This window comes from Schistocerca gregaria, chromosome 2 (assembly GCF_023897955.1).
Source record: "Schistocerca gregaria isolate iqSchGreg1 chromosome 2, iqSchGreg1.2, whole genome shotgun sequence".
Taxonomy (NCBI): domain Eukaryota; kingdom Metazoa; phylum Arthropoda; class Insecta; order Orthoptera; family Acrididae; genus Schistocerca; species Schistocerca gregaria.
The window spans coordinates 474,984,687-475,011,897 of record NC_064921.1 but is presented as its reverse complement, the minus strand read 5'-3'; the positions used below and the strand labels follow the sequence as shown (position 1 = coordinate 475,011,897).

Sequence of the window (27,211 nt, the reverse complement as noted above, 5' to 3'; positions counted from 1 at the left end):
TTTAGCAATAATCATCCAAGAGACATTTTTAATACAGTGTACATAACTGCCTACATGTCTACGAGTTTTGGAAATGATAGCTATTACATATTTTACAATGAAATGGTTTGCAAATGGATCAATACCTCAGTTTGAGATTTTGGATCTTGGATCATTATTGCTAATCACAGTTCAATTCATGCACCCATAAACCGTAATACAAAATGATAAACATTTGTTCGATTGTTAGGAGTTTGCTTCATTTGTTTCATCGGAGTAACACCCAACTAAATAAATCTTCTCCTGAACCAAAAAAGATGACATTGGTCCTCTTCCATCTACTATTCTACCTCGAAAGTGAAAGACTACTATGTGGTCTGGGGCAAGCTGTAAAAGGGAAAGGCTCAGCTCGCTTCACCATCTCTGTGTCTTGGAGTCACTGATCCACAAAGTAATCAAACTAATGCAACTTGTGTCACAAGAATGCCTCAGTCAGAGAGACTGAGGTAAACAAACTATGTATATTGGGCAATGAATTAATAATGCAGAAGCGATATTTTGCAATGTTGGTGGTTTCACTTTTGTGGCTTTCCAATTTTGAAGGCACATTGGCACCCCTGCCCCTTATCCTCACACAGCTCATTTTTACATGGAATGGAATAAAAGAACAACAAAAATCAAGAAAAATTATAAAAGAAATTAAAAAGTGTCATATAAGAGCCCCCATAGCCTGTCAGCTGCCCTACTAATCATCTATATAATGAGAGGTTATTCTTCCTCTTTCATTATTTGTTCCACCTAGGACTCTCTAGTGTGTATTGTAGTGGTTAGGGGAAGAGGTAATGTAAACCATTCAGAGCTGATGTAGTTATACTAATAAATGTTTAGCCACACCAGAAATTGTAAGTCCAGAAATGCATGCAGTTATGGCTGCTCGCGGGTTAAGAAATGTTGTGGCAGTTCTGGAACATTGATTGAAAATTAATTCCTGGGTGTTTTTGTGTACGGCTTGATATTTACCTTGTCTCCCCAATAATGTACGATGATGCTGGCATGGCCGCATCGCCTATTCTCTCTCTGTATTGACTTCTTCTCCAAAAAGCTCCATTTTAAAATGTAAGCCCTCGTCATACCAGGATGTGAAGATTAAGATGTAGCCCGGTACGAGAATGAAAACTTGCAGCTTCTTCATATTACAACTTTTAATTAATGCAATATTGGGAAGGTGCAAGCACATACATCTTGATCACACCAGCTCAGAAGACTGTCAGGCACCAAGATAGGTGAAGAAAACAGTTGAGGTACATAAAAGAATTGATAGTATAGCTATCAGTTTTCTGTCAGCTTACTCAGATATAATCATACCTCCCCTTGATGTCTTTGCCACTTGGGGATGGTGCGAATAGGAATCATCACAAATATTTATTTATATGTGTAGGCCATCTAGAGAACCTACACAGTATTATTACCTCCAGATTTGTGGAGCTTTATTAACACTGCTTCACGAATTGTCATCTGGCGCTGTTTCAAACATTTTATTCATTTTTCCCTTCCTGTTCATGTTTTTCTCTGGTATTTGTACTTATGCCCTTGAAGTTACATGTTGCTTGAGTACTTTAAGTATTGTATTAATAACCTGCCTTTTTTTTTCAGTGTCCAGTTTACAAAAAGCCAAATCGAACAGATTTGACATTCATTACTCCATTGTGGCTCCCTAGTGACAAACCACCGGATCATTGGGTACTACGAGGAGTTGCATTACTATGTGATATAGCGTAATTTTAGCTATTGTGTCTTCCTCTCCAGACACGTATTTTGTGCAATTTTGATATAAATGTATTTTTGAGATAATGTACATATAACTAAAAATGCATGCAATGATTTTATAAATTTGAATTTGGAATTATTTACATACTTAAATTTCAGGTCTTTATTGTTAGAAAATAATTATTCATAGAGAACGAGAAGGAGAAGGGGAAGGAGAAGAACAAGAAAAAGAAGAACAATCATAATACTCCAACCAAATTTGTTATAGGTGAATTGGCAACACTTTTTTATGCCACTCAATCTGAAAGTCACACCATTGAAGAGATCATTTGACATGGAGCACTGTCTGGAACAGGATAGGGATGGCGAAGGAAAAGTATGTCTATTTTTATAGTAAACATTTTGACATTTGTCATAATACATTTAGGGAAGCCATGGGAAACCTAAATCTGGGTGGCTGGATAGAGATTGAATCCACCTCCTCACAAATGTGACCCCAGTGCCTTAACCACTGGTTATAAGGGACTGTTGTCCACAAGCATATACACACTGAGACGAAGGTTGCAGATAAGAAAGATGAAGAACCACAGGACATTCGCCAGATTTAATATATATATATATATATATATATATATATATATATATATTAAAAACAAAGATTCCGAGACTTACCAAGCGGGAAAGCGCCGGCAGACAGGCACATGAACAAAACACACAAACACACACACAGAATTACGAGCTTTCGCAACTGGCAGTTGCTTCGTCAGGAAAGAGGGAAGGAGAGGGAAAAATGAAAGGTTTTAAGGGAGAGGGTAAGGAGTCATTCCAATCCCGGGAGCGGAAAGACTTCCCTTAGGGAAAAAAAGGACAGGTGTACACTCGCACACACACACACACACACACACACACACACACACACACACACACATATCCATCGGCACATACACAGACACAAGCAGACATATTTAAAGGCAAAGAGTTTTGTGTGTTTTGTTCATGTGCCTGTCTGCCGGCGCTTTCCCGCTTGGTAAGTCTTGGAATCTTTGTTTTTAATATATTTTTCCTATGTGGAAGCTTCTAAGCAAAATTAATTTTAAAAGTTGATAACTGTATTAACTGTATGGTATGGTACCAGGAGGGAGGTAGCAGGCACTCTTGTTAATGAAGGATAACAAAAATTACACACCGATAGAGAAGAGTTATGAAGACATGGTTTGATGTAATGAGTAAGAGAGATAACATACAGTGAGATGCAGACAGCATATTATGTCTACTGGTGATGTTGAGAGCAATTTTGAAGGGCAAAAAAATGGAAGAAAAGCAGTTTTTGTAAGTTTTGTTCAAGAATTAATTTGCTGGCTTTTCCAAAACCAGCCAATCGGTTCTTAAAAAGTGATAATCAGTATCTTCCCATTATCTGTTTACAATTAAATGGATGCCCTGTCCAATTTTTATCTCACTCCACGTGGTCTTGACTTTCACATGTAAAATTGCTGCATAACTAATGCATCAATTCCTTTGTATGAATTTGTGCTGCTTTCTTTGTGTCTGATTCCATCCTATTTCATTAAATGTCAACTCATTTTTTGAAACATTAAATTCAATTATGAATAACAACTCATCATACAGTAATCATACATTAAGTACGCTGAAGGCAACAATATATATCGCACACTCAACACGTAGAATTCCAGATTTGTTTCTTATGCTGATAACAAACATACCTGAATAGTTCCCACATGGAGAACAGTATGGGGACTATTTTACCTGAAAAATATTTTGCCCAATAGGATGCTATCACATAACACAGAGGAGCTGCATGTCTTTGGGAAATATATTAGCTGTATTTTCCCCTTGCTTTCAGTCATACTGCAGTTCCAACAGAGAAATGCCATTTATATAGTGTTACAAGGCCACATCACATATCGTCAGTCTTTCGTGGATAAAATGTTCTTGCTTTTCCAGTCTCATCAATTAAGATAACATTCACTAGCTTTAAACAGCAGTTGCTGCTATTGTTTTCAGGAGTTGAAACTCTTAATTGATGGGAAATGTCAACCTTACACACTATGTGACAAAAGTATCCGAACACACCCAAAAACAGGTTTTTCGTATTAGGTGCATTGGGTTTCCACTTAGTGCTAGGTACTCCATATCAGTGACCTCAGTAATCATTAGACATCCTGAGAGAGCAGAATGGGGCTCTCCGTGAAACTCAAGGACTTTGAACATGATCAGGTGATTGGGTGTCACTTGTGTCATACATCTGTACGCAAGATTTCCACACTCCTAAACACTCCTATGTGACAGTGAAGTGGAAATGTGAAGAGGCACGTACAGCACAAAAGCGAACAGGCCGACCTCTGTTGACTAACAGAGACTGCCGACAGTTGAAGAGGGTCGCAATGTGGAATTCCAAACTGCATCAAGATCGACTGCAAGTGCTGTCACAGTTAGGCAGGAAGTGAGAAAACTTCGATTTCATGGTTGAGCAGATGCTCATAAGCCACACATTGCACCAGTAAATGGCAAACGACAGCTTGCTTGCTGTAAGGAGCGTAAACATTGGACAATTGAAAAGTGGAAAAGTATTGTGTGGAGTGACAAATCACGGTACACAATGTGGCGATCCTATGACAGGGTGTGGGTATGGTGAATGGCCGGTAAACATCTTCTGCCAGCATGTGCTGTGCCAACAGTAAAATTCAGAGGCAGTGGTGGTGTGGTGTGGTGTGTGGTGTGGTTGTGTTTCTCACGGAGGGGGGCTTGTAACCCTTGTTGTTTTGCGTGGCACTATCACAGCACAGGTCTACATTGATGTTTTAAGCACCTTCCTGCTTCCCACTGTTGAAGAGCAATTTTGAGATGATGACTGCATCTTTCAACAGGATCGAGCACCTGTTCATAATGCAAAGCCTGTGGCAGAGTGGTTGCACGACAGTAACATACCTGCACAGAGTCCTGACCTGAATCCTACAGAACACCCTTGGGATGTTTTGGAACGCCAACTTTGTGCCAGGCCTCACTGAACGACATTGATACCTCACCTCAGTGCAGCTCTCTGTAAAGAATAGGCTGCCTTTCTCCAAGAAACCTTTCAGCACCTGATTGAATGTACACCTGCAAGAGTGGAAGCTGTCATCAAGGCTACGGGGGGGCCAACACCATGTTGAATTCTAGCATTACCAATGGACGGTGCCACAAACTTGTAAGTCATTTTCAGCCACGTGTCCAGATACTTTTTGATCACATAGTGTATACAGGAGGCAGTACCATCCAGAACATTCTAGAGATGGGATGAATTAACATGTGCACAGAAAGTTAAGTAGTCCACCACAGCACCAATGCAATGATAACAGCTGGCATGAGGAACAAGCACCCCACCATCTTGTAACTGTCAAGCATTTTCCTCTGCTTCTGTCCAGCATCATAAGCCTACCCCATGTGATAACTCTGTACTCATTTTCTCTTATAAAGTTATTGTGCCATAACTAAACCTTGGTTTTTTTTTTTTTTTTTTTTTTTTTTTTTTTTTTTTTTTTTTTTTTTTTTTCCCACCCTAATGTGTACTTTCCTGTACCAAAAGTCTCTTCTCCTAATGTGATATTCTGTGGCCCTTCTATAAACAAAGTTCTGCTGTAGCAGACTTGTCCAGTTCTCATTGTTTTATATGGTACTTTGTGTTCAGTGTAGGGCTTGGCAACTGTGGGTGGTTTGTCCTACACTAATACCACTGCATCCACAGTAAATACCATACATCTGCATTCAGCAACTTAATCTAAAACATGGCGTAATTTTCATGAATCTTTGAAGCAGGTTGGAACACCTGTAGAATACTTAGTGCCTAGCAAACTATCCACAGTCACAAAATGCTTTGCTGAACAACAAGGACCATACGCAATGTAGGAAATTGGAAAATGATATGTACTTGAGGAGGCAAAGTAAGATAGCGGGATTCTACTATAAATAATACAGCACAATAACTTGAGTGGAGAACTGGGGTACACACTTGATAGGGCATAGGGGCAGGCTTTGGACACAGAACAGTATCAGAGTTGACATTTACAGGTTGGTAGGTGAGCAGATTCAAATATGGTACCAGCTCCTCACATCTGCTGTCATCATCATCACACTGGTAGTGGGTAAGTGCTGCAATACACTGCTTTACTCGGCTTCTTGCGTATGTGTTACGCTTGCCCACATTTGGAATGTTCTGGATGCTGCTGCCTTATGTTATCCAGAACACCTTTCCTATACTGGAAGCAGAAGTTAAAACTTCTGGTGATGGCTGTTGGAAGCTTGAGAACTTTATCTGAATTGACATGATTTGAAAACAGAACATTTATCCAAGGTCAGATTACACGGTCATCCAAACTTTTGCCTCTGCAGCTACTGAAAAAAGGGTCTCCTTCCCTTCTCATTGGTGTCACCTGACCACAGATATCCTTTGATGTGGTCGCACCTACTCTACATGTATCTGTGTTGAGACACGTGCGAACCCTCTACAGCAAGCTCCACAATTCGTGATAATCGCACTGTTGGCTCTCTCAGTGTTACCTCATTGGTACGGAAACACAACACAAAGCCTTTGAAAAGGGCCAGTTATCAGCAGATGGTACAAAACATTATGCAAATTTAAATGGCAAAAAGTTAAGTTGCAAAGAGATTCACAAAAAGAGACCTTCAGACTGTTTGCGACATACTATCAGAACACATATGAGGCCCTAGTGCTACTAAAAGTCAAATTCTGGAGGATTGGTAATAAAAAGACACACAGCTAAAAAAATAACTGATTATTGGGGCGTGCACCAAATGAGACTTGAAAAACTGAAGGTCTTAGAAGTGAAAGACATGGTAATAAGCAATAGAGATTTCTGAGAAAATATCATGCGAGACTTGTTTTGTCAGTATTATCTGTCTTACAAGTACCCACCTTCCACTTTTAAGCCCTCAGGTTTTCATATTTTGTCTGGTGCATTCCCCAATGATTAGTCTTTCCTTCTCATCCCATCCACTAAGTCTCTCCTGACATGGGGTTCTGGGCAACTTTCTCAAACTCTCCATTTCCTAAATTGTACCAGTCCTGTTTTTTCATCCTTCTTCCTTTCCCTTCAAAGCTTTTACCAGGAGCAGCAGCCAATGTCTTCATAAGCTTGCAAATTTTTGTAACATTTATACGTGCGCACACTCCTGCCACTGCTTGGATAGTAAATTTTTTATCCATCCAGTTGCTTTATATTTTCAAAAATTATTTTCATTGGTATAGTTGCAATGTTTATTTTAATAAAAGTTTATAGGTGTGAAAGTGCTTCAACTGATAAGAGATATCAGAAACTTTGATAGTTTTCACACCATGACAAAAAAAAGTACTGAAATGGACTCTATGTGCAAAGGCCTCCACTCATGTGAATACTCTGTTGTGATTAAAGGACTAAAGGACTGGGGTCTTCAATGAATTAAGTAAGTAGAACACGAATTTACTTACAAATGAAATCCACATGAAACCAAACAGTGAACAATGATGAGAAGTAATATACACCAGAAACAAGATCTGTGTGTCCTAAAAATATATGGTTATGAAACTGCACTAAATTAATTTTAGAGAAATTGTGCATTAGCAACACACAGCTACATAGGTACAACAAAACTCAGGAGGGAGTTTTCTGAAAGTTCAGTCACATGAACAAACTCCAAAGCCAGATTATAGAAAAAACATCAACACCTGGATTGGTTCATCTCTCTAAACTCCCAGAAGAAACGAAGTAGCATAATACGTATGCACACCTGCCACTGACATATGAAAGACATGCTGATGATTGAAGGAGTAAAGGTAGCCATTCACTGTACAGTCACAGCTTTTTTTTGATGAGCACATAAAAAAGTATTGAAAAAAAGTATCTGTTTTTGGACAATCTCTTTCTTTGGAGCTATTTGATACAAAATACATTTAACACAATCCAATCAATACACAGCACGAAGACTATGTAGTCGGCCAAGACGATGTTTATCAATTAGCTCTGAAGAACCTTGTTTATGTGCCTGATAATCTCTCGTCTCAACTACAAAATGTGTGCTTACGTTTACTCCTTGAATTACTTGCATTTCCACAATACTTTCCAGTGTGATACGAAGATGATCCAAAGATAATATTTGTGGAAACATTCAAGAATAGAAAAATATAGCTCCACTGTCCTTCAAAAATGATAAATGTTATTGGAGCAGGTTATTGAATTTATTTCTGGACGAGTTACAATAACCATAACAGATGACAGCTGTAGATAGAAACAAGTCAGCTGATGAGATCAAACAATTCTTGCACTTCCTTAACATTTACAGCACGTACCCAGTCATAATAAATAGACACAACTGAACCTAGGCAAGAGAAAGGACACTCTTATAAGTGATACCAGTTATCAGGTCCCTTCATCTTTGCTCCCTTGAACTTCTAGGTAGATACCCCTCTAATGAAGATTATTTTTTCTTGTCCACATCTCTATAAGTAAGATCATCATCTCAACAATTAAGAGACCAGCCACCTCAAAGCATGTAGGGTCTAGAAAACCAGTCATTTATGCCATTATTTAAAGCATTATAGGCACATATATAATTCATACATATTCAAGAGTAATAAATATTAAAAAGACAAAGCTTAAGTGTTATATGTGGTTGACTTGAGGGAAATGTGGCAAAACAATTAACTAATAAGTTATTTTAGCGAACATTTTGAATATACATACATTAGACACATTTCTGTTATTAAGCTCTTTCAAAATTGGATACATTATTAAGTATACAAATGAACAAAATACTTCTTTATTTGTAAATACCGTGAGAAACGCAATGTGTTGTGTATGTTTTGATATGCCAGACAGACAAAGGTTTGGTTACAGTTTCTCTGAACAGTGACAATGTTTTCAGAGATAAAAATGAATTATTTGAAAAGTGTCAATCTCTGAGTAAGTTGTATTGCACTCTCATGATGTCAAAGTGAAAAACTAAAGTGACAAACTTAGAATGTTGAGTGCTTCAAGAGCAAGATGCCATGAAGTGTGATTTTAAGTGAGTTTGTCTTACCTCATCTCATCTTTTAAAAGATTATCAAAGATGGACATACTACAATGTCTCAGTACTAAGGGGGACATGAAAATATTACAAAAATAGAGCTGTTGCATTTCCCAACACCGAGGAGCATCTCAGGGAATGAATTCAACAAACCCTTGATAAAAATATTCCCATAGATGGACCATTAGTGAAAGGAAAACCACATTACTTTGACAAAATAAAACTCAGGAATACAGGTTTTTCAAAAAGTGGCTCTGGAAAGCTATGCAGTAAACTGAAGATCTGCTAATTATTTAGTACAAGTATCATTCAGATGACATTTACAATGAAAACAAAGTGCTTTCCTGATAAAACTATTATTATTATTATTATTATTATTATTAAAAAAAGTGTGCTACAAAGGTAACTCGTAAACATTACTGGATGAACAAACTGCCTCTTATCTTCACTGAGAAATTAAAATGATCTCTGTTTCAAAGGTGAGTTTGCAACACAATTTAATATACTTTACTAGCACTGGAGTACAGCATGACAGTGGCACATCGCCAGCCCAGATATCCTGTACCTGGCACCACACCACAGATTGCTTTCTCGAACTACAATACAGTAATATTAATGTGAACAAAATGCTATCCTGTCATCCAAAAAGTAATGTCAGCCATGCCATGACCCACAGTTCCTTAAAAATATCCATGAGCATGTTATTTATCAATCAAAAAATCTGTACACTCAATTTGTGATGCTGTAATGAATCTAATGATACTTTGCATAATTCACCTATACACCCCGGACCAATAAGCCTAGCACCAACAGGATTTTGCAGACTGCTGTATACTTAGCCTCTTAAAATTTCATTTTATTTTCACTCTTACCTGTAAAATAACGAGTTTCGTATATTTTTTTTATTCTTCTGTATTTCATGTATTTATCTGCAATGGGGCTTACTGTTATCTCCAAGGCTCAATTCCATGTAGTTGTACCATAACTGGTCAAGAGATATAACGTCCAATTCCCCAACAGGCTGTCATTTCGCTATTGCATCAGAGATCCATGCAGCTCCTCATGGATAGAGGATGTCCGTCACTAACCCCCCCCCCCCCCCCCCCATAATGATGTTCACAACACGATCAAACAATGTGCATATAGAACTATTGCAGTGCCAACTTTTGGGGCCCATAAAATCAACTGAAGGGGATTGAGTGCCAGTTGTTGTAACTGGCAGTAGGACCAGCCAATCAGCTCAGCTGAAAGTGATTTTTGTGATCCGTGCTCTTCACTAAACAGGAAGCCTTTACTTCTGTCCAAATAAGTCTAATTTTCTAATCGGATCGATTTTCTGCTTTGAAGGTGGAGGAAAAGGATGAGTCAATGTTATGGTATACTAATTTAATCATTTATAAGGGTAAAACTCGACCCATTGGTTGTTGTTGTTGTTGTGATCTTCAGTCCTGAGACTGGTTTGAAGCAGCTCTCCATGCTACTCTATCCTGTGCATGCTTCTTCATCTCCCAGTACTTACTGCAACCTACGTCCTTCTGAATCTCCTTAGTGTATTCATCTCTTGGTCTGCCTCTATGATTTTTACCCTCCACACTGGCCTTCAATGCTAAATTTGTGATCCCTTGATGCCTCAGAACATGTCCTACCAACCAGTCCCTTCTTGTCAAGTTGTGCCACAAACTCCTCTTCTCCCCAATTCTATTCAATACCTCCTCATTAGTTACGTGATCTACCCATCTAATCTTCAGCATTCTTCTGTAGCACCACATTTCGAAAGCTTCTATTCTCTTCTTGTCCAAACTATTTATCGTCCATGTTTCACTTCCATACATGGCTACACTCCATACAAATACTTTCAGAAACGACTTCCTGACATTTAAATCTATATTCAATGTTAACAAATTTCTCTCCTTCAGAAACGCTTTTCTTGCCATTGCCAGTCTACATTTTATATCCTCTCTACTTCGACCATCATCAGTTATTTTCCTCCCCAAATAGCAAAACTCCTTTACTACTTTAAGTGTCTCATTTCCTAATCTAATTCCCTCAGCATCACCCGATTTAATTCGACTGCATTCCATTATCCTCATTTTGCTTTTGTTGATGTTCATCTTATATCCTCCTTTCATGTCACTGTCCATTCCATTCAACTGCTCCTCCAAGTCCTTTGCTGTCTCTGACAGAATTACAATGTCATCGGCGAACCTCAAAGTTTTTATTTCTTCTCCATGGATTTTAATACCTACTCCGAATTTTTCTTTTGTTTCCTTTACTGCTTGCTCAATATACAGATTGAATAACATTGGTGAGAGGCTACAACCCTGTCTCACTCCCTTCCCAACCACTGCTTCCCTTTCATATCCCTCAACTCTTATAACTGCCATCTGTTTTCTGTAAAAATTGTAAATAGCCTTTCACTCCCTGTATTTTACCCCTGCCACCTTTAGAATTTGAAAGAGAATATTCCAGTCAACATTGTCAAAAGCTTTCTCTAAGTCTACAAATGCTAGAAACGTAGATCTGCCTGGAAATCTGTCTTCTAAGAGAAGTCATAAGGTCAGTATTGCGTCACGTGTTCTAATATTTCTACGGAATCCAAATTCATCTTCCCCAAGGTTGGCTTCTACTAGTTTTTCCATTCGTCTGTAAAGTATTCGCGTTAGTATTTTGCAGCTGTGGCTTATTAAACTGATTGTTCGGTAATTTTCACATCTGTCAACACCTGCTTTCTTTGGGAATGGAATTATTATATTCTTCTTGAAGTCTGAGGGTATTTCGCCTGTCTCATACATCTTGCTCACCAGATGGTAGAGTTTTGTCAGGACTGGCTCTCCCAAGGCCGTCAGTAGTTCCAATGGAATGTTTTCTACTCCCGGGGCCTTGTTTCGACTCAGGTCTTTCAGTGCTCTGTCAAACTCATCACGCAGTATTATATCTCCCATTTTGTCTTCATCTACATCCTCTTCCATTTCCACAATATTGTCCTCAAGTACGTCGCCCTTGTTAGACCCTCTGTATACTCCTTCCACCTTTCTGCTTTCCCTTCTTTGCTTAGAACTGGGTTTCCATCTGAGCTCTTGATATTCATACAAGTGGTTCTCTTTTCTCCAAAGGTCTCTTTAATTTTCCTGTAGGCAGTATCTATCTTACCCCTAGTGAGATAAGCCTCTACATCCTTACATTTGTCCTCTAGCCATCCCTGCTTAGCCATTTTGCACTTCCTGTCGATCTCATTTTTGAGGCGTTTGTATTCCTTTTTGCCTGCTTCATTTACTGCATTTTTATATTTCCTCCTTTCATCAATTAAATTCAATATTTCTTCTGTTACCCAAGGATTTCTACTAGCCCTCGTCTTTTTACCTACTTGATCCTCTGCTGCCTTCACTACTTCATCCCTCAGAGCTACCCATTATTCTTCTACTGTATTTCTTTCCCAAATTTGTGACAATTGTTCCCTTATGCTCTCCCTGAAACTCTGTACAATCTCTGGTTCTTTCAGTTTATCCAGATCCCATCTCCTCAAATTCCCACCTTTTTGCAGTTTCTTCAGTTTTAATCTACAGCTCATAACCAATAGATTGTGGTCAGAGTCAACATCTGCCCCTGGAAATGTCTTGCAATTTAAAATCTGGTTCCTAAATCTCTGTCTTACCATTATATAATCTATCTGATACCTTCTAGTATTTCCAGGATTCTTCCATATGTACAACCTTCTTTTATGATTCTTGAACCAAGTGTTAGCTATGATTAAGTTATGCTCTGTGCAAAATTCTACCAAGCGGCTTCCTCCTTCATTTCTTTGCCCAATCCGTATTCACCTACTATGTTTCCTTCTCTCCCTTTTCCTACTCTCGAATTCCAGTCACCCATGACTATTAAATTTTCATCTCCCTTCACTACCTGAATAATTTCTTTCATCTCATCATACATTTCATCAATTTCTTCATCATCTGCAGAGCTAGTTGGCATATGAACTTGTAATACTGTAGTAGGTGTGAGCTTCGTGTCTATCTTGGCCACAATAATGCGTTCACTATGCTGTTTGTAGTAGCTTCCCCGCACTCCTATTTCTTTATTCATTATTAAACCTACTCCTGCATTACCCCTATTTGATTTTGTATTTATAACCCTATATTCACCTCACCAAAAGTCTTATCCTCCTGCCACCGAACTTCACTAATTCTCACTATATGTAACTTTAACCTATCCAGTTCCCTTTTCAAGTTTTCTAACCTACCTGCCCGATTAAGGGATCTGACATTCCACGCTCCGATCCGCAGAACGCCAGTTTTCTTTCTCCTGATAACGACATCCTCTTGAGTAGTCCCTGGCCGGAGATCTGAATGGGGGACTATTTTACCTCCGGAATATTTTACCCAAGAGGACGCCATCATCATTTAACCATCCAGTAAGGCTGCGTGCCCTTGGGAAAAATTACGGCTGTAGTTTCCCCTTGTTTTCAGCCGTTCGCAGTACCAGCACAGCAAGGCCGTTTTGGTTAGTGTTACAAGGCCAGATCAGTCAATCATCCAGACTGTTGCTCCTGCAACTACTGAAAAGGCTGCTGCCCCTCTTCAGGAACCACACGTTTGTCTGGTCTCTCAACAAATACCCCTCCGTTGTAGTTGCACCTACAGTACGGCCATCTGTATCGCTGAGGCACGCAAGCTTCCCCACCAACGGCAAGGTACATGGTTCATGGGAGGGACCCATTGGTTATGATAGTAAAACAAATGCCTGGATGACAAGAGATGTTGAAGTAAGTTATAACCAAATGAAGAATAAAGGAAGAAAACTTTTTATTATCCATTGCTCTGACCATATTCTCAGTAATATTGAAGTCATTTTCTTTACTTGCAATACTGCCACTTTTTACAGCTGTTGGACCAAGAAATCACAAACTTTTAAATGTTATTATCACAAAGAAGTCAGACACATTCTGACTGTCCTGGACTAGGACACTACCTTGAGGTAAATTTTCTCATTGTTATGAAATTCGCTGGGGGGGGGGGGGGGGCACAATGTCTGCTGTAAGTGATGTTACTATCAAGAAAGCTGGGTTTTGGATCAGCACGGGCAACAAAGCCTCAGGAGCAGAGAGAATTGGTGTTAAAACTGGGCTTAGCAACAAAGAATGGGCCTCAGAATTCATAGGAGTGGACAACAATGTGCTGGTTGTCAGACTAAACATTGAGACATTTTTGCAGAAATGGCAATGACAATGAAGATGATCAAACAGATGTTTTGAGGAAGTAGAAAAGCACCTTCTAAAGAAGTAAGAAGTTTTAAATGTGCTAGACACACCGCATAGATTATTTTTAAATTTTGTATGGACTCTGACTACTGAATTTTTAAAAAAGATATGCAAGCTTGAAAAACAGGTTCAGAGAAAAAGAGAGAGAGAGAGAGAGAGAGAGAGAGAGAGAGAGAATTGATGGATTTATTTAAAGACTGTATTTTACAGGCTGTAAAACGCATTTTTCATTCAAAAAATTGCCTCTAAAATTCAGGTGCACCTTATACTCAAAATTAGTGTAAAAATGTCCAGTGCTTGATTTAAAATTCCTGCCTATCTTAAAAATGGCCCTATATTATATGCTGTGGAAGAACTATATCTGGCAGCACTGGATTCAACTGACAGCAGTGACGTACCAATGCAACGAACATGAGTTGCAAGAATTTACAAGCTTACTGTCTCCCTCTCACGCCGCCATCAGAAACAGAAAACTGTCTAGCCTATGATGCATCATTGCAGTTAACAGTGCCAATGGACTTGAATTTAAAGTGACCTGTATTACCAGTAGTGGTACAAAGCTTTTGTAAGTAGCTAGTTTTGAAATGGAAAAAAAAAGGTATTCATATGACGCAGGCTATAAATTCATAGTAATAGCATATGCAGAACAACGCAGAAACAGGACAGCTGAGCAGCATCTCGACCCTCCACAAACAGAAAAAATTATTCGCAATTGGTAGGCTAGTAAACAAGAACTGAAAAAAATGTGCAAATAGAGAACTGAATGCAAAACGGCCAAAACTATAAGATGATGTATTGAAATGGATTCAAAGACACCATCGAAATGGCATTGGAACTACCTAATACAACAATGATTCAAATACACAAGTGTCAGAGACTTAGCATGTGAATTACAACCAAAATATCTCACAAAATGCCACAACAGTATGAAGAGAAAACATATTTTCAGCACTTATGTTATTCAATATTGAAAGAAAACTAGTGCGGAACTAAGCCAAATAGCAAATGTGGATGAAACTCTTCCAACATTTAATGTACCAAGTAACAGAACTGTTGACATGAAAGGTGCTAAACTGCAACTATGAAAACAAGTGGAAATGAAAAAATGCACTACACTGTTATCCTTCCACGTTCTACATCTACATCTACATCCATACTCCGTAAGCCACCTGACGGTGAGTGGCGGATGGTTGTGCTGACAGTACTAAACTTAATCCAATGATCACTTTTAAGAACAAACCAATGCCAAAACCTTCTGAAATACTGTCAGGTGGTGGTGTTCACATAAATGACAAGGGTTGGATGGAAGAAGCTAGTATGAAATTGTAGATTAATAAGAGTGTGGGAGAGAAGGCAATGTGCTTTATTGAAGAAGAGAGAAAGTTGAGACAGGGAAATAAAGAGCTTGTGTTATTCTGGGAGGGCTTATAATTGCAACAATTAAAATGTATATATGAGAGAGTAATGGGACAAATGGATGATGGATGAAACCCAACATGAATTCACGGTGAAGGGTGCTTTAAAACTACCTACAATCACACAAATGTGTCGGTGAATAAAACAGTCGTGGTCTAGAGAGAGAGTACATTATTGTTGAGTCTTTCAAGAAGTGTGGTATAAATAACACTTTTGATGACACTGAAGACCTCTTATATACAGAGAGGACAATGAAGAGAAAGAAAAAGTAAGTTCAGATGACGCTTTTCTGGGATTTTTACAGTCAGTTTGGTTTTATTAAAATGATGATTTTTTTAGTCTGGATTTGCAATCTAATTATAAAAATGTTATTTTTTTAAAAAAACTGCTTAAAACTTGAGGTGCATCTTATAGTCCACAAAATACAGTAAGTGTATTATTGTACATAATACTTGTTCAGATAATTATGTCATTAGCCATTAATGCGTTTCTTAATTCTGTAAGCATTTTATTTGCTGTTCCCCACCTATTTTTAAACTTCTATAAGTGAGACACACATGTGGGTTAAGAAAAACCTCTATAACTGAGAGAAACCACTTTTGAATGTATATAAGTGAAAAACACCTATGAGTTAGAGGGGGGGGGGGGGAATCAGGGTCCCTTCAACTCTTGTTTATCTAGCTTCATCTGCATAACAGTGAAATACTGGTAATACAAAAATGACAGTCATTCTCAAGCTAGAAAGCTAAAGAGTACAGTAACCTTGAACGGTATCTTACATTGCTTAAAAACCCTTATGTATGTGGAAATCTCTGTTAGATGACACAACACTGCTGCTGGACCTGTCAATACTAATTCACATTACAATGGCATTGTGAGAAGCCAGCAGCAGCCTGCTCCTCTTTGAAAGGCTATAGGTAGGATATTCTTGGGAACAACCAATAGCACTAAATTTTATACACTGAAACATGTGCAGCAGTCATTTATGCCACACTGGTAACCCAAAAGTGTTATATCAATAAGCTATAAAATAGTTATAAATTCTACTGCACTGTCCTCAATTATGGAAACATAGGGATTGTTTCTGGCATGAAGTTTTAATCTGCTAAGAAATTTTGTAACAGCCTCCACTCTGCTGCATTATCAAAGACACATTTCAGCAACTTTTGTAAATGAAACCACTAACATAAGACAGAAACCATTAACCTAAATCTGCAATATTTTATGTGTAATCATACTGAAAATGAAAAATTGTAAATACTCAATGCTTGCCACAGATTTAATCATTCATAATACATTTCAGACAATGATGTGAACATATTCTGACCCATTAAAAAATATGTACAGTGACTAGTTGTTATTTCTGTCATCAGTAACTAGTGACATAAAAAGGCTTGATAATGGTCTAAATGTATCAGAAATAATTTATTAGACACTTGCACTATAAACGACAGTCTGCAAATAACTACACCATTTGTCTACTTAGAAATAAATGCTCATTGCACTATTTGGCATCACAAAATAGTAAAGAATTATCAAAGAGTAAAACACTATATGGTTTCATATATTACACAAAAGTGGCTGTATTTAAGCTCACTTGATTCATTATTTTATATAACTTTTTAATTTCTTTATAACCAAGTAGTAGCTCCCACGCGAGTCACATTTACTTTTAGAAACTGAGACTATAATTAAACATTAATGGATTTGCATGTCTTCTCAAGTTAACCACTCGTTGTCCCACTGCAACAACACCCTTGCACATTGATTCAAGAGGTACTTTCAAAATTTGTCTTTCACAACTGTGCAGAAACCAAAGCTGCATTTCTGTAATCCCACATTCAGAGGCAAACAGAGAAACAGTCACTTCACATATTTCTCCATGAATTTTCTATGAAACTCTGAACGCAATGAATCATTGATAAATTGGTCTTTCTTCTTCTCTGGTTCAGAACGGGCACAGTTCTTGAATACAACATCATCATCCCAACGTCTCTTGACCTGGAAAGAACAACAAATTAACAAATGAACTTTTCATAGGAATCTCCATACATGTGACAATGATACAGCATATCTTAATCACCTTCAAATCTGCCTTCTGCATCTGTGCGGAGTAATTCAGCAATGGGTTTCCACTCAAAATGTTCTCCATTCTTATTCTCTCTTCTTCTTGTCGTTTCTCAGATTCCTATAATTATTTAGAAGTATTTGATTAAAGAATGTCATTGTCTTGACACACACACACACACACACACACACACACACACACACACACACACACACACACACAGAGAGAGAGAGAGAGAGAGAGAGAGAGAGAGAGAGAGAGAGAGAGAGAGATAAGAGGGGGGAGGGGGAAGAGAGAGAGATAAATCTGGTTAATCCAACAGGTAAATTCAGATCTACAAAATTTTCCAATTTACATATATACCTATTTACCATCTGCATTCATATTGAGAAAGACTTCTAACTTTCAAAATTCATGCAAACGAACCAGTACAAAGTATTAGTGTCACACCTGTTAATAGACTACATCTGGAAGTTTCTTTTATGTATGGGCACAATTCTTTTGTTGCAAGCTGTTACACCAATCTGTGCTAGTTTACAAAGTGGCAACTACACCACAACCGAAGAGCTAGTGTGTCCCTTAGATAGCAAAAATGAGTCAGTAACTGCTGCTCAGTGAGCATTTCTCTCACACTTCCACCGGGAGCCACCAGCAAAGTCTCCTTTTTTGCATGGTACAAACAGTTTGAAGACAAAAGGCTGCATTTAAACAGGCAAAAGTCATGGTTGGCCTTGTGTTGCAGCAAAATACTGATCATGGTTGAGCAGTAATCCAGCAAACACAACAGAAATCAAAATGCCCACTAAGTCATCAACTTCAGATCCCACAAACAACCATTTTCAAAAGCCAACCATACAGACTGCAGATGGTCCACATACTGCAGGAGATTATGCTGCACAATCTGACTTCTGCACCAAGATGTAGGCAAGGATAGACAATGATGACACAAAAAAGTTAAAATTGATGAAGCAACATTTCACACACTACTGGTAAAGTTAATCAGCCGAATGTTAATTTTTTGGGGAACAGAAAACTCATTTCTCCTCGGTAGAAGAGGAGATTTGCCAAAGATCAATTCTACACAATGGTGAGGGAGAAGATTTACAGCTCCTTTTTCATGAAGAAAACTGCCACAGGTATTTTCTACTTCACAAGCTTCCTTGTGTGGCTTTTGCCTCAATTGCAAGAAGATTTCAATAACTTCACCTTCCAACAAGATGGCGCACATCCTGATTTCCACACATAACACCTAAACACACATCTGCCTGGGATATGGCTTAACATGTGATGCAGATGGCCACAATCCAATCCTTGCCACAGTTATGGCAGGAAATCGCAATTGCGGTAGAGTCCATCACAAGTAACACGTTGCACAAGGTCTTAGAACAGTTTGTACGAAATCTTGAAAATATAAAGTTCTTAGTGCTCACCCTGTAGTCCTACTAAGATCTGTGGAAATGTTAATATACTCCAATAATATAGCAATTACAAATAAATAAAAGCAAATTTTTGTACTTCAAGCAATATAAATGCTTCACTGTTATAACTTCTGTTTTAATACAAAGGAAACTAAGTTCCTTAAATATGTTTTTGACACCTTCTGGGATTCACATTGAAGGAAGGAAAGAAGATGGGTTTAATGTCCTGTCAACATCAAGGTCATAAAAAGATTGCGCTCAAGCTCAAATTATGTCAAGGATGGGGAAGGAATTTGGCCGTGCCCTTTCAAAGGAACTGTCACAACATTTGCCTAGAGTGATTTTAGGAAATGGTGGAAAACCTATCTTTGGATGGCTGGGCATCATCACCTCGCTCGGTCGTGAGGTTGAATAATGACATCAGCAAGGGTAACACTTGTCTCGCAAGACTTTCTGCATATGTAAGGTCATTCCGATATCCCATGCAGTATCAACAATCGATGTGGCAGGTGCCATATTCATTTTGCCATAATTAGCTGTCTTGAATTATAACTTGCAGTATGTTGTTTCAAGGCAACAGCACACTGAAAATGTGCCATGAACATGTCACCCTTATCATTAAATATCAGTTAATAAAATGTCAATGCCTTCAAGAGACACTATATTCTAATTTTACAAACTGCCAGGCTTTCTTATGAATGTCACACAAGCACGTTGTGCAATATTCAATGTAATTTAACATTAGAGAATGAAGGATGAAATAAATATTTGGTTGTTTACTTTGGCATATGTGGCAATTTCAGAGCGTCTGGTTAGGCAGGAACCTAAGAGAACAGTGTAAACTGTTGCAACTCATATGACCCGTCAAATATATAGAGATTTCCGAGGGTGTGGTTAGGCACGAACCTAAGAGAACAGCTTAAATTGTTGCTGTTCATGTGACCAGCAAAATATATGGTGATTTCTGAGTGTGTGGATAGGCAGGAACCTAAGAGGACAACTTTAATTTCTGTGAGTAAAACAGACCTGCCAGTCTGGCCTTAGCACCCAGAGGCTGCGGTCATGTGTGCACAAGTTGCATTTTCATTTTCATGTGTGTGTGTATATGTATGTTGTCAACCTGTCAGTCCGGTCTCAGCAGCCAGAGACTGTGGTTGTATGTGTATGAGTTGCATTTGCATGTGTGTGTGTATGTTGTCCAATTCAGATTTAGGTCTTCTTGGTTGAAAGCTTACTTGTTTGACAGTCTCTTTGTTCTGCATATCTGTGACTCAATATCTACGCTACAATGTTACAAGGTGAGTAGCATAAATAACATTGTCATACTTCGCTTCCAACAATATTAAACTCCTGATACCATTACATATTTTGGTCCAAATGCAACTCTAATTCTTCGCAGCTACCTCCAATGGGCTGTGAGCCTATCCATTGAGCAACTTAACTGCAAGGAAATTAAATATATAAGCAATGACATTTTGCACTCAAGTATTTTCCACCAGCTGCTGCTGTTAGCAGCTGATTAAGGGTGTGAAGAGACTCAATATCCAAGTCTCTTAGTTCACCCCCCACCCCCATCTGACTGTGTCTAGAGTTTATACTATGTGCAAGTGTAAGAATGTTAGAAATGTTTGTTTGAGTAACTTGTATCTGAGATGGGACATGGGTACCAGCCTGGTATTCACCTGGTAGTAGGATCTGAGAAACCACCTAAAGCCAAACTCAGGATGGCCGGCTCACCAGCACCCATCATTAATCTGTGAAGTGGATTCTTTCCAGTCAGGCTCACCTCCCCGTGTGCCAAAAGTTGTAAGTTAAAACTACTGGCTAACAATAAAGAGTTTGTTAATGACAACTGCATAAAGTAACTATACTTTGCAGGCTAAAACAACAATTGCTAAAATGCATAAGTTTCATTAAGTTTTCCTCTCGCAATCTAAACAATGAAAAGTATATTCACAAATTCTGTTTCTAAAACTGAACCTTACTTCAACAACCAGTTTTTGTAGTTTGAAACAGTATGTGCTGTGCACAGAATTTACAATGGACCATCAAACAATTCACAAGAGACTCACCATTTGCTAATGTACAGCATATTACACAATCGCCATCCAATTTTTTACAAACAAATGCTAGATAGTCTTGTTGAGTTGTGATATTATTAGTGTTTTAAAATTTGTCATTTGTTGATGTTAAAACAGTAACAGCTCATAAATTGGCCAACTAGTTTGTCACCAAAGAGCGCTTAAAGAACCAGCATTGGGGCAAAAATGGAAATTCCACCTAAAGGTTTTCAATTGCATGGTTTATTATGATTTCTGTGAACGCCTAACTCAAGAACAATGCCTCAAATTGCTTTGTTGTACTTTTAGTTATCAATAACCTTCAGAAAAGTGTTCAGCACCAGTGTCAAATGTCTTGTTAGGCATTCTTCTGTAAGCGATAAACTTTATGTAGGTTGACCAAAATCAAGCATTTCAAAACAATATTGATACTGTGCTAAACATGATTGAAGATAAACTTCCTGGCTGATGAGAATTGTATGTGAGACTGGGACTTTACTCTAGAATCGTTGTCTTTCGCAGGAAAGTGTTCTACCAACTGAGCTATCCAAACACAAGTCACGGCCTGCCCTCATAGCCTGACTCCCATTAGTATCTAGTATCTTATCTCCTACCATCTGACCTTCACAGAAGTTCTCCTGCATACCTTGTGGACTAGCACTCCCAACACAAAGGATGTTGCAGAGACATTGCAAAGGCAAAGGTTCCTCATTCGAGTTCTTGTCCACCACATAATTTTATTCTGCCAGGACGTTTCGAACCGGTGCACAACATGCTGCAGAGTGAATGAACATTCTGGAAACAATCTCCAAGCTGTGGCTAACACCCAAACCTCCAGGTGTCAGACACTCAGATCGGTACCAAACAATGTATGTTGATAAGAGTATCAACCAAAGCACCAATTTAGTTCATGCTGTGTGCTATAGTCCAGTAGAATATGCGTAAACAGTTATTAAAAGTAACACTAGAACTACAGATTATAGGAAAAGCATATCTGTGAGATGTAAGTGTGAAGAACAGTGGCAGGTGAGTCAGAAGCTCGTCAAATTGATGGACTGAAGATCCTGAGTTTGAAACCTACTAAAGAGGAGACCTTTTTTTAACGGTTTATGCATGAAATTGTTATATGGGAGAACATTTCTCTGACATGTAAAAGTATGTTTCGAAGTTTGTAACAATGTTCTTTTGGCAATCCATTTGCGCTTCATTAGTTGAATGTAGCAAAGCTATAGCATATATTTGTATAGATAACATCACGGCTATCTATACAAATGTACTCTTATAGGTTTGCTACATTCAACTAACAAAGCGAAAGCTAGGTCTGGTGTTACTTCTAATTATTGCTTACGCATCTTCTACAGGATGATAGCACACAGCACGAATTAAATTGATGTTTTGGTTGATACTCTATCAACACAAAACGTCTGGTACCAATTTGAGTGTCTGACATCTGGAGATTTGGTTGTAAACCATGTCTCCACAATATCATTCTTCCAGGAGTGCTACTCCTGTGAAACAAGCAGGAAAATTCCCGTGAAGTTTTGAAGGTACTAAGTGGGGTACCAACAAATGTAAGGCTGTGAGAGAGGGTCAGCTGATACAACATTTGCCCATGAAAGGCAAAAGTTCTAAGTTCAATGTCAGATTAGCACTTACTCTGCTGCATACTGAAAATTCATTTTGATGATTGAAGAGGATTAATATGTGACTTACTGTGAGACAGGGCCATACTTACACATACCAAAGATTGCAGTACATTCAGTTTTCCATGGCATTTAGCTGTGAAACGATCTGTACCCAGAATCCACACAATTTCCGAAAGCTCAAACAGGCTTGTGGCAACCAATGTAAGGAAATAATCAAAAAATTTGACCAAGGAAATAAAAAAATTGTGTACATCATCATAGCAAGAGATGGAGCTCAGATATACAGATGTTTCAGAAGTGATGGTCAACATTAAGGGATATGACAGGAAAGATCATTCAAAACAAAAAGTCAAGTAAACAAGGGCATTAAAACACATACCTTAAGAGCTATGAGCAGTTTTTGATTTTCAATACTGTGAAACAAATGTCTTCTACTGCGAGCTCTTTGTTTTCCATATTTTAAGTAGTGGTAGTATGGACCAAAACAAGGGAAAAAATGTCCAGCACAAGTGCTCATAACTTTTAAGGTATGCATTTTAGCACACGTTTACTGGGCATTTATTTCTTGTTTTGTTTCATACTACCACTTCCCAAAATATTGAAAATACAGAGCTTGCAGTAGAAGAGATTTGTTTTACAGTATCAAAGATCAATAATTCCTCAAAGCTCTTAAGGTATGTGTTTTAGAGCCCATGTTTATTTGACTTTTTTTTGTTTCAAATCATCATCCCTGTCATATCCCTGAATATTGACCATCATTTCTGATACACCCTATATTTGTACAAGCTGCAGACAGATAAAACCGTGAAGCATATTAAAAAAAAAAAAAAAAGATTATTTGTTTTTTTGTTTACACTGGTCTTGTTGCTTCAGAGGAATGCCGAATGATGTACAACTATTTCTTTACCATAGATCATCAAAAAAATCAGGACAAACAACCAAAAACATGGCACCACTTTTTGTCATCGCTATGCCGCATTTCACACACAGTGTGAAACAATTTATTATTTCATGGAAGAAAACATCAAATTACTGTCTTACTAGCCTTATGTGTGTTAAAGTGCATAAATTTTAAAAGTGAGTATTTAAAGAAACAATAAAATGACTGGGGACAAAAAATTTCTTCTTTGTCTTTTTGAAAAACTTTAAAAAGCAGACCTTCGTATGAATCGGATGAAATCCTCAATCAACCATGAAAAGTCCTCAGCTTCAGGAAACAGCTGATAATAACGGAATACATGCAAAAATAATCTCCTACACATATAGGTAGTTGAGAAAAATTATCAGCAGCAGAGATAGTTCTCATACACCCAAGTGTTGTGCATGCATTACCTATTTCAATTTTATCCATACAAGTTTGTTACAAGATGTGTCCAACATATCAATCCTGACTGTCCATGATGAACTTAGTTGTGTGAGCCAGGTCCTATGCATAATAATGCCTTAACAACCTCCTGGCATGTGCAGCCAAAACGATGTGTATAGGATGAACAGGAAGCTCAAAACCCCACTCTAAATACAAAAAATTCTTCTTTGTTCTCCACACTCACTCACTCATTTGTTTGCACTCACTATCTGCTCCAATCTAACAAGCATCCCTCCTCCATTCACTGGTACAATCTGATTCCTGAGAACTGTCCCTTACCCAGATGAGCACAGGAACGAATTCGGGTCACTAACTGAAACTTTACCATCTTCCTTTTTTTCTACTTCTGGTCATATTCCGTGACCTCTCATGGTGTCCAGATCGTATCTGACTAATCCTTGTCACCTCAACTTTTGTCTACCTAAGAGTCTCCTTCCTTCTGGGTTTCCTTTTCGCACTCTTTTTAACCATCATTTCTTCCCTTTTCAGTAAATGTTCTGGTAATTCATTTCTCCTCTTTCTTAATACCGTTATCACATGCACCTCATCATACAGTGCAAGTATTTCAATGTTTTTTCGTCTTCTGAAACCTCCTTGCTGAAACACTGTCCAAAATGTTAAAATGTTGTTTTCAAAAGTAATAAATTTCTTCTCCATCTTTTTCTACAATGTCCATGCCTCAGCCCCATACATTAACTGTCTTGTAAATTCGGAGTTACAAAACTCTTGTTAGCAGTTTACCAGTAAATAGTTCATTCACTGCAAACACACTTCCTTCTCTAGAATTTATATGGTTCCACATTTCCTTCCCATTGTTATTATTCTAATTATTAATTCTTCCCAGGTATTTGAAGGATCCAGCCTTCTCGAACAGCATGCTATGTGTCTCCAGTGTTACCTCTGCTATTTCTTTATCTTCTCCTTTGCTACTACTATAAACTCCATTTTCTTTTCTTTGATCTTCAAACCCACTATTTTGTATCTCTCTATTAACACTCTAGCTGTCCTTGTTTGTTCATCTTCCTACTCTGCTATAAGAAAAATATTTTTCACAAAATCTAACAATTTCACCTCAGCATCTACACTCACAGTTCTGCTACTGTCTCCTCCAATACCAGGTTCAACATACTCCTGTCCTGTCATCACAGCAAAATATTCAGTTTCCCTGTCCTCAACCCTCACCTACACTACAATGCACATTCTAGACAATCTGATATGTTTCCATGGTATTCCTGACTCTTCAAATATTTTCGAGTGTTTCATATGTATCCCTTTAATCAGCCAAGTTTAACATCCTGACTACCATGAAGTCATTAGAGATGCAGCATAAATGCAGAATGGGGAAGGAAATCAGTTGTGGCCTCTCTAAGGAATTGTCCTAACAGTTGCCTTATACAATTTACGAAAATCACAGAAAACTTAAATCTGTATTAGTGGATATAGACATGAACTGCTGTGCTCCCAAATAAGAGTCCACTGTCTTATCAGAGTGTTATCTTATTTCGCTTCACCTTACAGAGCTCCCATGCCTTTTTGTTACGCTTTGCCTTCCCTTAGCTTTTGGGCATAATCACTAACTCAACACATTGTGGCAGCACTAAAATAAGGGATCTGATGATGCTTACTGGGGAAGTCACAACACCAACACCAAAGTCATGTGGTATTTGTTGAGTGTATCTCTGCCAGAGAATACCCTTCCACGCTCCATAACCCATCCACACTGTATCTTGGGCCCATTTACTATCAGCACACAACAACCCCCCTCCCCCCCTCCCCCTACGCATTTGAGGCTAGCCTACTAATTATCAAACTTTACTTTATTCCAATTCAGCACTGACATGTCTATCTCCTAGTGTCTTAAAGAATGCGACTAGTTTTTCTTGATTTTCAACCAAAATCTTACATTATGTCATAAAAGAAACAAAACATTAGAGGATACTCCAAGAGCATGGGAATTTTGTGAACCATAATAAAATGCTTCATTCTGCTTAAAGTGCACATTCTTGTGTCCAGATTGATATGAAATTTTCTTGGAGTACCAGTACTGTATTATCTCACGTTTGGTTCTTTATTAAGGCATAATGCTATATGTGCTAGGAGATGAAATCATGAACTTGAAATGCAGCGAACAGTTGAAACTAGCCAATAGTGTGGAATTAAACACTTCGTTCAAATAAATTGACTGCCTCAGCAGAAAAGATTTCTTTAACAAACTGACAAAAATAACTTCATTGTTCTGCAAGGCGAATAACGCTTGACTGTCAGACAGGTGGAAACAAAATAAAATCTGAAACTAATGACATATTTTAGCCTTCCGTAATTATGTGAATGTATTTTAATTCATTTGATAGCTCCAGGCCATAGAAATCCGATTTGTTTTCATTTTACTTGAGAGCAATAAACGAAGAGAAAACAGCAAAATCACTTAAGGTAAACACGGGTCGTGTGTAAGAAATTTTATTTGGTCTTAAGTGCGCCAAAGTGCAGTGCCACACCTCTTCACACAGCATTCTTCCATCGCACATCTCTGTATTTCGTTCTGTGGAATTCAAGCATGTAATATTTTGTAATGGGTGCCATCAAACTATATTCATGTCAGTGGAAATTAAAATGTCCTGAGGTACCTCTCCTGCTCCCAGTCGGCTGGTTTGACATCATGCCCCTCTTTTAAAAAATCTCGCAATTAATAATGGATGGGATTATTTGTAACCGGCAGAACAAGAACTCTTCAAAAAATTTGCGAGCTTTACTGCCTATTAGCTAATAACTTGTTGTTTTGCGTGACATAGAATTAAATATCGGATACATAAAACGAGTAAAGACAAGAGACATGCAAGACAGTAGAACACATTTCTCCAATCCTTTTAAGTCCTATCTTTTTTTTGCTCTCTCTAATCTTGACACAGCTTTATTTGGTGTATTTTCCTTTCTGGGAAAGAATCTATTACCTCATCAATGTTTGTCAATGTTTTGCTACATGAAAAAACAAAGTGTCGTTGTCTAATACTAGAAATGCTGTTGATACAAATAGTACCCAAGACGGTGTGGTTTCTCGATACGATTACGTGTAATTTGACACTGCTAGATAAAACAAAATAGGCCTGCCTAATACTGCAGCAATTGTTACACACACCAAATAAACAAGACTGTTTTGGCACAAATAGTCATTTTTATA

General features: G+C 38.1%; 2 protein-coding genes across 2 annotated transcripts in view; one reads left to right on the top strand and one right to left on the bottom strand.

The window, feature by feature from the left end:
* LOC126335843 (dynein axonemal heavy chain 8-like) overlaps window positions 1-1,869 on the top strand; it is a gene marked incomplete at its 5' end in the record, with an annotated part of 446,097 nt that extends 444,228 nt beyond the window's left edge. Inside the window, one exon of the mRNA XM_049999312.1 lies at window positions 1,633-1,869. Within this exon, the coding sequence (XP_049855269.1) occupies window positions 1,633-1,758 (126 nt within the window). The remainder of the gene's footprint in view (window positions 1-1,632) is intronic.
* A 14,867-nt stretch (window positions 1,870-16,736) lies between these two features.
* LOC126326739 (protein CWC15 homolog) overlaps window positions 16,737-27,211 on the bottom strand; it is a 30,045-nt gene continuing 19,570 nt past the window's right edge. Inside the window, exons 4-5 of the mRNA XM_049995786.1 lie at window positions 17,562-17,666; window positions 16,737-17,479 (exon numbers count right to left, since the gene is read on the bottom strand). Coding sequence (XP_049851743.1) covers window positions 17,342-17,479; window positions 17,562-17,666 — 243 coding nt within the window. The 3' untranslated portion in view covers window positions 16,737-17,341. The remainder of the gene's footprint in view (window positions 17,480-17,561; window positions 17,667-27,211) is intronic.